Source organism: Plecotus auritus, assembly GCF_963455305.1.
Source record: "Plecotus auritus genome assembly, chromosome: 2".
Classification (NCBI taxonomy): Eukaryota; Metazoa; Chordata; class Mammalia; order Chiroptera; family Vespertilionidae; genus Plecotus; species Plecotus auritus.
Genome location: NC_137771.1, coordinates 167,873,435 through 167,886,172, shown reverse-complemented (window position 1 = coordinate 167,886,172; position 12,738 = coordinate 167,873,435). Strand labels below are relative to the sequence as shown.

The 12,738-nt window shown below is 39.3% G+C and overlaps 1 protein-coding gene across 1 annotated transcript in view; it reads right to left on the bottom strand.

Annotated features, from left to right (window-relative positions):
- GTF2E1 (general transcription factor IIE subunit 1) overlaps positions 1–12,738 on the bottom strand; it is a 44,213-nt gene that overhangs the window by 29,918 nt on the left and 1,557 nt on the right. Inside the window, exon 2 of the mRNA XM_080656812.1 lies at positions 8,080–8,557. Coding sequence (XP_080512938.1) covers positions 8,080–8,527 — 448 coding nt within the window. The 5' untranslated portion in view covers positions 8,528–8,557. The remainder of the gene's footprint in view (positions 1–8,079; positions 8,558–12,738) is intronic.

The following is a 12,738-nucleotide window of genomic DNA, read 5'->3' as shown; positions in this document are numbered from 1 at the left end:
CAGCCCAAGGCACAGGTAAGCCTCAGATGTTGGCTGCCCAACCACCCAGGGCCATCAATGTTTCTCTATCTCTCCCTCTCTCTATCCTCAGGTGAGGATTAAAAACAAAACAAAACAACAACAAAAAAACTTCCTTATTAATATGCCCTAGTTCTCTGCCATGAAAAAAAAACAAAAACAAAAAAACTTAGTTTAAAATGGGATTCCCAGGTCTATAGGTAATTTCAGTAATAGGAGCTCCCAAACTGTTTCTAATTCAAACACCTAACAATTTTATCCCACTCACAATAAACAACAGTGTCATATATGCCCAAGGGACGATCAAATGACTGAACAAGCAGGCTGTGTGGGGCAACCAGGCTGGCAGGGGGATTAGTGAGGGACGACCAAACGACTGAACAGCAGGTTGCGTGGGGCAACCAGGCTAGTGGGAGTGGCTGTGAGGGGTGACCAGGCTGGCATGGGAGTCAGTTGGGCCCAACTAGGCCAGCAGTGGGGGAGACAGTGGGGGCAACCAGGCCGGCAAGGAGGGGCAGTTAGGGTGACCAGGCCAGCAGAGGGGGGTAGTTGGGGGCGACCAGGCCAGTGGGGGGGGGGGGCAGTTAGGGGCAACCAGGACAGCAGGTGAGGGCAGTTAGGGGTGATCAGGCCAGCACGCAGAGGCAGTGAGGGGCAATCAGGCCGGCAGGCGGGGAGGCAGTTAGGGGTGACCAGGCAGGCAGGCAGGTGAGTGATTAGGAGCCAGTGGTCCAGGATTGTGAGAGGAATCCCAGATTGGAGAGGGTGCAGGCTGGGCTGAGGGGACACCCACCGCCTGTGCATGAATTTTGTGCACCGGGCCTCTAATCCCAAGTCTATATGAAGTTTACTTTAATATTCCAAGTGACTCAGAACTAACCACTAAAATTACAACAATTTCCATTATTGGCTATTTTTAAGGCCTATTTATTACTTATTTAAGAGTTAGTTATTAAAGTCTTCTTTTACACTAATTCTAAAATGTGTCTGTCTCTAAGTCATTTTCATGGAATCACACAAAACAAGCTGAATCTCCACAAAAGCTATCCTATTCTTCCCTAATATTCAATCTAAAACATCCTAGAAATTTATATAGCCCTAGGTTTATTTATTACTTGTAAGAGTACTCCAAACCCTAGAGTACAACATAGGGATGTGTATGTGCACCTACACACAATTTGATGAGCTGAATTAGATAAAATAACCTCTAAATTCTTATTCCTAAGATTTTATTAAATATACTTATAAGATTTCCTTTTTTAAAATTTAACTTATTTTGAAGTTTATTTAAAATGGGATTCCCTTAGAGTGTCAGCCTGCAGACCAAAGGGTCCTGGGTTCGATTCTGGCCATGGGCACTTACCTTGGTTGCAAGCTCCTCCCCAGCCCAGGCTCTGGGCGCGTGAAGGAGGCAACCAATCGATGTGTTTCTCTCACATCAATGTTTCTCTATCTCTCCCTCTCTCTATCCTCAGGTGAGGATTAAAAACAAAACAAAACAACAACAAAAAAACTTCCTTATTAATATGCCCTAGTTCTCTGCCATGAAAAAAAAACAAAAACAAAAACAAAAAAACTTAGTTTAAAATGGGATTCCCAGGTCTATAGGTAATTTCAGTAATAGGAGCTCCCAAACTGTTTCTAATTCAAACACCTAACAATTTTATCCCACTCACAATAAACAACAGTGTCATATATGCCTTTTCAGAAGCTAAAAACTAAAGTTGCATTGGTGGTATAAAGGTGAGCATAGCTGTTTTCCAGAAGCTATAAAACTATATTCCTACTGCTGAGAATTCTTAAGAAAAAAACTTTTACAGGAATAAAATGGTATCTACCCTAAGAAAAAATAGACACAACCAAAGTGCTGAAAATGTGTAGAAAGTAAAATGAGGGGACAGGGTAGAATTACACCTATTAAAACATTTTTCGAACACTAGATAGAAATAAGAGAGTTTGGTACATTAAGGAACCAAGAGATCACAAACTATTTTTGACTGTGATTATAATTATAAGTAACATGCAAAAGCTAGTGGTTTCGTGGGTAATATTTTCTCGTCAAAATTATCCCTGGTCTTATGGCTGCTTAATTTTTAAATTAAAAAGGAAAAATATAAATCTGTTTCCATATCATCTAGCCTTAAAATCTAAAAAGAGAATATAATTTCCCCTTCCCTTTGGGAGAAGCATGTTGCTGAATTTAACTTAGAAGGGCCATTAACTAAATTACCCATGGCTGAGATTGCGAAAGAAGAAATATTAATTTTTCCACGGTGAGAAAGCTTCTAAATCTAAAAACATGCATTTATGAACCACAAGATTCTACTTTGCTGATTTGAGGAATTTTGTATTATGCTGTCTTTGTTTTGATTACATAAACCTCCAATATTTCAAATAAATATTGGAAGTAAAACAACTAGTTTTGCCTCATTAAGTTTCTGAAACAGGGACTAGTGGGCAAAGGCGAGGCAATTCCATTTTCATGAAGTATCTGTACATACTATAATGGAAAAACCTCAGTCTTCTTTCCTGTGCAGAAAAAACCCCAGTTCTTTTCTGTTTGTGTTTCTTCCCTGTGTGTTTCCTTTGCTACTCGAACATACCATTTCACTTCTGACACTTCTGATCACCAAGTGTGTGGAGGTTTTACCCCACACCATGCAATTCTCTGTAATACCAGCTGTGTGTCCTACCAATCAACTCAATTCTGACACTGTCTACCTAGAGAAAGCATCAGATTCTACAGGTTAAGGGCTCAGTCCCACAAGACTGCTCCCACTGCCTCCACTTTAGAAACCTGTTGCAAGCCCAGGTTATCACCTGTGCTTTTGACCCACTGACTATAGGTCAGAGGTTCCAATGACCCCTCCCTTCCCCCACTCCTTGAGTTCAATTAAGTTGCTAAAGCAGTTCCAGAATGCAGTGAAATATCCATGTTTACCAGTTTATTAAAGAATATAATAAAGCACACAGATGAATATCTAGATGGAAGAGCTGTGTAGGGCAAGGTATGTGGGATGAGGCTTGGAGCATCCATGCCCTGTCCAGGCATGCCACATTCCCAGCACCTCCATGTGTTCACCAGCTCTCCAAATCTCATACTTTGGGAATTTTATAGAGGCTTCATGGCATAGGCATAATGGATTATTAACTCTATTTTCAGCCCTTCTCCTCTCTCAAGAGAAGGGGGAACGGGGCTGAAAATTCCAAGCTTCTCATCTAGGAGCCCACCAGAGTTGCCTCATTAAAACAAAAGGCATTCCTATCACCCACGAAATTACAAAGGTTTCTTTTCAGTTGCCCTGTATCAGAACCAAGGGTGTGTGTATGTCGGGGAGGTGTCAAAGACCAAACAGCACAAAAGATGCTCCTAGTGTTCTTATCACTTAAGAAAATACAAGGGTTTTAGGACATCTGTCCAAGGAACTGGGACCATCAAACATTTGGAGAGTTCAACCCAAGAACACCAAAATGGAAAGTATGAAGAGAACCTACAATTCTTAGAGAAAAGAGAGATGAGGTAGGGAAAAGCTGTAAATTGAAGTAGGAAGATCTCTGGCTTATGTGTGAATTAGCCTTAATAAAATAATTATTGTTGGACTCAGAGTTTCCTGAGCCCAGAATTCCCAGGTGCTCATCTAGGAGTCACCACCCTTTAGTGCAGGGGTTCTCAACCTTTCTAATGCCATGACCCTTTAATATAGTTCCGTTGTGGTGACCCCAACCATAAAATTATTTTATTTTTTTAAAATATATTTTTATTGATTTTAGAGAGGAAGGGAGAGAGATAGACAGAAACATCAATGATGAAAGAGAATCACTGATCAGCTGCTTCCTGCACAACCCCTACTGGGGATCGAGCCCGCAACCCAGGCATGTGCCCTTGGCCGGAATTGAACCCGGAACCCTCCAGTCCACAGGCCGACGCTCTATCTACTGAGCCAAACCAGCCAGGGCCAAAAATAATTTTATGCTTGGGGGTCACCACAACATGAGGAACTGTATTAAAGGGTCGTGGCATTAAAAAGGTTGAGAAACACTGCTTTAGTGAGTAACAGAGAGCTGCCCATACAATTGAGTTCAAAACTTTAAATCAGGGAAGCAGTAAAGTCTAGAAGGCTTCAAATCTAATTCCTGAACACCCCCTATTTGATAATATAACAGTTCAACCTAATAACTGTTGAGATGAGAATGAAGATAGCTCATCAGAAATCCCATCATTTGGTCAGAAACATCCTCAATCACCAACAGCAACTAAAAAATAGAATAGCTTTGTACAAGACTGGGCTTAGAATGAAAACTGTAATCTATCAACTTAAATAGAGCATAAACATTACAACATTACATCAGAAAAAGCCCCCCTTCCCCGCTCCTACTCTGATACACATACCCAAATGTTTATTTCCCAGCTTCTTCAAAATGAGTGTGAAGGGAATGAATTTTGAGCAAATCAGGAAGGGAAAAAAAGACCAATGTTTCTAAAGGGAATGTATAGAACACAGAAGGGTATCAAGTTAATAGTGAAAAACAAGACAAAACTGACAAGCAGACTGGGTCCTAATATCACCCAGTCAGCACATTCTCTCCTTAAAGGAAAGTCTAAAAGAAAAGCCAAATTATAATCAAAAGGCGAGTACATTCCCAGGGCACCCTCCCCCAACTGATACCAAGGTAAAATGATTTATTCTTACTTTCCTTGAACCCCTTCTTTCCACCTTCATGCTGACCATAGCCTTCATATTAAAAAGTCTTTGTTCAGCCTACCAGGGGTGGGCAAACTTTTTGATTCGAGGGCCACAATGGGTTCTTAAACTGGACTGGAGGGCCGGAACAAAAGCATGGATGGAGTGTTTGTGTGAACTAATATAAATTCAAAGTAAAGGAGCGGAGGGGAGAGCAAGAGAACCGGATAGAACAGCCGGATCCGGCCCGCGGGCCGTAGTTTGCCCAAGGCTGGCCTAGCCGGTTTGGCTCAGTGGATAGAGCGTCGGCCTGCAGACTGAAAGGTCCCAGGTTCAATTCTGGTCAAGGGCATATGCCCGGGTTGTGGGCTGGATTCCTAGAGGGGATGTGCAAGAGGCAGCCAATCAATGATTCTCTCTCATCATTGATGTTTCTCTCTCTCCTTTTCCCTTCCTCTCTGAAATCAATAAAAATATATTATTAAAAAAATAAAAATAAATAAGTCTTTGTTCAGACTGGCCACAAAACAATTATTACAGTTTTAGTTCTCTTTCATAAAATATTTTCATGCCCCCTACTCTATCTCAATTCCCTGATTCAAATAACCTTGACTATATTTGGGTGTTAGGCCATCTCTTCCATAGGCTACCTACCTGTTGATTACAATTACCTTCATTCAGACACTAACCTTAGGTGAAATTCAAAGAGCATCACAGATCATTCTCCTAAATACTAATATAAATACTGCAGTAACTTCCTTTTAGAAAGCTTCATTAATAAGAATAAAATGATGAATAAATATAGTAGAAGCACATTAGATTACCATCTTTGAGGGACTGGATAACACCTTCCGCTGCAGTCAAGAGTGATGAAGATGACCACTAACTGTAACATGACATCTGCATAGAATCACAAAACCAAAACCCAGAGTTCCTTTAAGAAATTGGGTAGAATTGGTCTGGCCCGTTGGCTCAATTGGTTGGAGCATTGTCCTATACACCAAAAGGTTGTGAATTTGATTCCTGCGCATATGTTTCTCTCTCACATTAATGTTTCTCTCTGTTTCTCTCTCTCTCCCTCCTCCCACCCCACCCCCTGCAAAAAAAAAAAAAAAAAAAAAAATCAATGAAAACATATCCTTGGGTGAGGATCAAAAAAATAAATAAAATCTGTTAGTGTGAATAGCAAAAAAACACAAGATTTCCCTAGTTTATTTTGAAAGCGCTCCAGATATATTCTACAACTCCCTCTATAGCACACTCAAACAATCCTTATACTCAGGATGCTTAGATTTTCTTACAACCAAGAGCCCCCTAGTGAAGTCAGTTCAAGGTAAAAAGATTCAGGCAAAATAAACATTTAACACAAATGGGAATTCTTTAAATGACTTTCCATCCAAAATGACTGCTTCATATAAGTAAGGGGGGGGAAAAGTCCTAAGCTAGCTCTTTTTGTTAATAATCTTAATTGATATTGAGATTATTTCCCATTTTAAAAAAATTAAGTGTACAATATGTAACATGTACAAAAATTAGACAATTAAACATGCACAAAAATCTGTAATTTTTAAAAAATATATTTTTATTGATTTCAGAAAGGAGAGGGAGAGAGAGATAGAAACATCAATGATGAGAGAGAATCATTGATTGGCTGCCTCCTGGTTGTCCCCTATTGGGGATCGAGCCCAGAACCCAGGCATGTGCCCTGACCGGGAATGGAACCATGATATCCTGGTTCTTGGGTCAATGCTCAACCACTGAGCCAAGCCAGCCAGATGAATCTGTAATTTTTTTACAATAAAAATTCCACGTGTAAGTTTAAATTACATTTTTGATAGTTTTTTCAAAGGCAGATCTAGGATTTAAAAATATATATATTTTATTGATTTTTTACAGAGAGGAAGGGAGAGGAATAGAGTTAGAAACATCGATGAGAGAGAAACCTTGATCAGCTGCCTCCTGCACACCCCCTACTGGGGATGTGCCCGCAACCAAGGTACATGCCCTTGACCAGAATCAAACTCGGGACCCTTCAGTCCGCAGGCCTACGCTCTATCCACTGAGCCAAACCGGTTAGGGCTAGAAATTTTTTTTAAAGTCACCTATATTCCTGAATTCAGCCATAACAAAGGGACAATCTAACTTAACAGCATTGACTCTTTCCATTGATTTTTACATCTTGAAAGTAAGACCAAATTGTCCACTGAGTAATTAGCAAAACTATAGTCTCTTTAACTGTTTACAAATGATAAGACAAAATAACTATACAATCCAGCACTTTAAAGTTTTTCATGTTAATGCTAGACATACTGCACTTTTTGAAAATGTGTTTTGTAAATTCTGGTTGATTAAAAAGATCCTTAACTAAAGTATTTAAATGAAGCAAATTAAATATCTTGTTGACAGTTTTCTTCCACTAATGCCGAAGAGATTAAATATCCATCTATTTGAAGGATGCCCTGCTTATTGCATCTGGCTGACTCCTATGTATTAAGTCTCAGCTGTTACTTAAAACACTTTCAGAGCCCATTCCAGATTAGAAGCCCTATTTATGTACTCCTGACAGCACTTTACACTTCCACTAACATAACATTTATATGCACTGTACTGTGACTGTTGGTCAGTGACTGGCATAAATAGGTGCTCAAATATTTACTGAATGAAGAGGAACTGTCAGAATAGTCTTCAAGTGATAGAGAAGTCAACCTTTCAGATTGAGCTGTACCTATAAATAAGAGGTGGAGGTGGGAACAGAGGTAGGAAGGCCATGGGTGGAAGAGTACACTCCTTTGTGAAGGAGAAAGGCTTTACAAGAGTTTCTAAAAGAGTAACAGTCAAACAGGGCAGTAAGACTAAGACAGACCATATAGTGATTTACACCAATCCATTCACTTTTATAATAATACCAGAGGCCCGGTGCATGAAATCCGTGCAAGGGAGGGGGGTCCCTCAGCCTGGCCTGCACCCTCTCCAATCCAGGACCGCTGGCTCCTAACCGCTTGCCTGCCTGCCTGCCTGATCGCCCCTAACCACCTTTGCCTGCCGGCCTGATGCCCCAACTGCTCTCCCTGCCAGCCTGATTGCCCCTAACCACTCCCCCCTGCCAGCCTGATTGCCCCTAACCACCCTCCCCTGCCAGCCTGATTGCCCCTAATCGCACTCCCCTGCCAGCCTGATCGCCCCTAACTGTCTCTGCCTCGGCCCCCACCACCGTGGCTTTGTCTGGAAGGATGTCTGAAAGATGTCTGGTCTAATTAGCATATTACCCTTTTATTAGTATATGATTGGTTTAAAAATTAGATGAATCAATTTAAGAAAAAGAATACATATTTTATTTTTAAAAGTTACTTTAAAGATTCATAAACTGGAAAAGTCTCACCTGTCCTGGGATCAAAGAGCTGATTAGCTTCTAAATCTGTAAAAGTATTAGAACAGACAGGACATTTGAAGGAAGCCCGGTTGGTGGAATCTCTCTCATCAGTTTCAATCCTCCTTCTCATGTGGTCCAATTTATATTTAACCACATTAACAAGAGTACGATAATTGATAAAGTAGTAGTTATGGCGAGTGGTTTTCCCATCTGCAGCAGTCTCTACTCTCATTCTGCATTTGATGAACTTGTCTCCCTTTAAATTATTCAAAACTGAACGAAGTTGCTTCCGATCAAACTTGAGCAGCTCCAACATATCCTCCTCTTTCACACAAGGGTTCCGGATCAAGATGTCCAAGGCCAAAGCATGCTCAATGCCATAGAAACCCCGGATCACATACTTGGCTAACCTCTTCAATGATGCAGGAACCTCGGTGAGGACATCTGGGTCTGCCATCTTTAGCGGCAAACTTCAACTTTAAATGTACTGAATTCAGAAAAAAAAGAGAAGATTACATAGGCACAATGAGGACACAGTAATCATTTTAAATCTAGAATAATCAACCCATCAGGTAGCTATCACTACTCTTGGAGTGCCATAAAGGCACTAAAACATTGTTTTGTAAGACTTATAATGCCAAAGCATTTAATAGAGAACAAGATTTTCCTCTGAGTATACAAAAGATTACATCTAAAAAGCTTGGCATATTTCCTAAATGATTATTTTCATGATCTATAGTGTGCTTGATTAAAAAATTAACATTACTTATAGCAATGATACATATCAAGCCCACTTTATTTCAGTAAGAGAAACAAAAAAAATTAAATGAAGTCTTATTAGTCGTAATGCTATATAGATCAGCGATTTTCAACCCTTTTTATTACATGGCACATATAAACTAACTTCTAACTTCCATGGCACACCAAAAAATATTTATTTTTTGCCAATCTGACAAAAAGAAAAAAGGTATAATTTTGGTTCATTCACACTGAACGGTTATGTAGCATTGGTTGCTATCATATTTTTATTTGACAATCTAAGGGAAAAGAACTCAGTGCCCCTGACTCTTTTAAATAGCCAGGTATTCCATGTTTTAAAAATTCTTATGGCACATCAGTGTGCCTCTGACAGTACTCCAATTTGAAAATCACTGCTACAGATCTTTGGAAATGCTGGATACCCCCTCCCCAAGAAGCCTAGCAATTAGCATATCCTTAAAGTGTCTTTATTTCTTGAGTAAAACTTTTCTACCAAAATAGCCCTGGCTGGTATGGCTGAGTTGGTTGGAGCACTGTCCTGTGCACCAAAGGGCCACAGGTTCAATTCCCAGGCAGGGCACATACCCAGGTTGTAGGTTTGTTCCCTGGTAGATCCCCGGTTGAGGGTACAGGACGCTTCCAATCAGTGCTCACATCAGTATTTTCTTTTCTCTCTCTCTCTCCCTCCCTCTCTGTCTAAAATTAATCTGTCTAAAATCAATGAAAACATATGCTTAGGTAAGGGGTAAAAAATGTAATTTAAAAAATTTCTCTCAGGATAGATTCTATAATGTTTTACATAGTCATGCTTTCACAATAAAATCACAACAAACCAAAAAACACATAAGCAATCACCAACTGGGGTGCTTAGCAAAATTACTACTATAAATATGAAAGAAATTAACACTTAGATTTAGGTAGCTTTACCAACCTTGTTAACTTAAATCTGATGACGAATTAATACCATATAGTCCTTAAAAAGCAAGCAAACACCCCAAGATATCATTAAATACTGGACCCTCTTGCAAAACAATTGTACCCAATTCTTATATCATGACCCAGAAAGCTTTCTTTTTGAAGCCCAAAATGGCATTGGCTAGACTTTCATGTGATTGTTTTAAAGGATGGGCTTTGGAAGTCAGAGTTGGACAACCTGTGTTTTAGCTTAAACCACCGCAAGCCATACTTTATTCTCTTAGCGAAATAACAATATCAACTATCACAATAAGGTTGTTGTGATGAATAAATGAGAATGTAAGTAATGTGCTTAGGAAGCACTTATTAAGAATAGCTCCCACATCGCCCTTGTGGGGGTGGCTCAGTTGGTTGATCATTGTCCCATGCACCAAAAGGCTGCCGGTTTGATTTCCAGTCAGGGCACACACCCAGGTTGCGGATTGTTCCCTGGTAGATCCCTGGTCAGAGTGGGTACAGGAGGCAACCAATTGATGTTCACATTGATGTTTCTCTCGAAAAAAAAAAATCAATAAAAATATATATTTTTTTAAAAAAGAATAGCTTCCATATAGATTTAATATGTACCAAAGTAAAAATGGTCAGGCTATCCAGACATACTGTCAAATGCAATTCCCTATGCCATAGGGAAATTTTCAAGAGACATCCCATTGAATTATTTCAAAAGGGAATCATCTTTTGTTATTAATACCACTTTCTACTGACTCTTTTATTTCAAATCAGTGGCTATCAATACTATCAGATTTAATATCTCCTTTCATAAGAAATATTTTTATATTCACAATATTATTCTAAAAAGATATTCTTAAATAACCAATCTATAGACATTTGGGGGGGGGGGGAGTTATAATGCCTTACATGCAATAAAGAAAAAATAAAAGGAAAGTTAGTTACAATTAAATGTATATTTCATATTGTAAACATTCAGGCATGACTGAGATAACAATGTAGCACCTAGATCCAAACCTGTGGTCCTACCACCTTCCTGTTATCCCAAGGATCAAGGGTGCCAAGCAAGTGCCTGGGTTCAACATCAAAGTATTTACAGCATACTATCAGATGCATTTTGCTCTCCTTTCCAATTTGGTTGATACACTGTACTTGAACACAGCTGTTTTTGTGTTTTTTATATGCTTAATGATTGGCACAAAATATGGCTTCAGAAACATCCAACAGACCAAAGAATGGCAGACAAATGTCAAAATAGCCTACTTTTCCAACATTATTTCCCCTCCCTGACCTCCCACAACATACACTCCATATTCTGGAATCAATGGTTCTCAACCCTGGCTGTAAAGTAGAACCATCTAGGAAGCATTTAAAAGTACCCTCATGGGCCCCATTCCCAGAGATTCTGTTTCAGCTGGTCTGGAAGGATCAGATTAGGCATCATATTTTAAAAGCTCTTTAGGTGACTCCAATAAACAGAAAAAGTCCCTGACCACTGCTCCTGACAAACCTGGTGACTGGCTATTACATATTATGCTAACACACATCATACATAGAAGACCCTCGGCTACTCACTTAGCTTGTTTCCACTGCCTGAAACAATTTAGGGGGTCCTAACAATTAGAGCAAGGGAGTGACATGAGGACTCTGCAGTCCAATAGTTTTTGGTTTTGAATCCCAGGTTCCACATTTCTTAACCTGTGGCCCTGAAAATTCTGTCTGTTTCCTCATGCATAAAAAACTATTAACAGTTCCTTCCTCAAAGAGTTGATGTATGGGTTAAATAAGATAATCCATGAAAAATATGCTGCTTACAGAGGTGGCATCATAAGAGTTCCATTATTGGTATTCATACCAAGAACTCCTTTTTAGAAAAGTGACTCTACAACAATATGAAGAATGGATTGAGGTAAGTGAAGATGGAAGTACTATGGAAATATTAGGAGCTATAGTAATCAAACCTGAACTAAAAAAGAGAGCAAACAATTGCAAGAGAACAGGATGCTCCCTAGATAATTCTACTTTTCAGAAACAAAATCAAATGGGCTCAATAATGTATTGGAAATGGAATAAAAAAGTAGAAAAAAATTAAGTAATTATTTGTGTTTTTTAACCAAATAAAGATTTATTTTTTAAATAAATGTTTTATTATGGTAAAATACACATAACAAAATTTATCAATTAACCATTTCTAAGTATACAGTTCAGTGGTATTAAATACGTTCATAACATCGTATAACTATCACCGCCATCCATCCGCCATCCATCTCCGTAACTCTTTTCATCTTATAAAACTGAAACGCTATAACCATTAAACAAGAACGTTATTAATATAATAAAATGTAGCTATTTGTTTTAGGCCAATGTAACCAAGAAAAGTACTACTATGGAAAAATAGGCTAACACCTGAAGAGGAACAAGTTTGAAAGAAATGAGGCATTCACTTTTAGTTGCTTCTTTTTGAGGAAATACTACAGAATAATCCTGTGAAGATGTCCAGCAGGTAGCTGAATGAGTGAAACTGGAGCTCAGGAAAGAAATCATGCCACCTAGTTTGAAATTTCTCCATTCTAAAATCGTCCTTCCTGCACTAGCTGGTTTGGCTCAATGGATGGAGCGTTGGCCTGGGGACTGAAGGGTTCTGAGTTGATTCTGGCCAAGGGCACATGCCTGGATGGCGGGCTTGATCCCCAGGAGGGGGCGTGCAGGAGGCAGCCAATCAATGGTTCTCTCTCAACATTGTTGTTTCTATCTCTCCCTCTCTAAAATCAATAAAGCATTAAAATAATAATAATAATAATAATAAAGTAAAATCGTCCTTCCTGACGACTGCCTTCTCTTCTCTATCACTTCTACTTCCCCACATATGCTAAATCTCCTACTCAATCTCTCGATTTCTTAAATTATTTAGGTCAGAGGTACCAAACTGGCAGCCTCTACCACATTGTTTGACCAAATGAATGTCTTGAAAATGTTCTGAGTTAG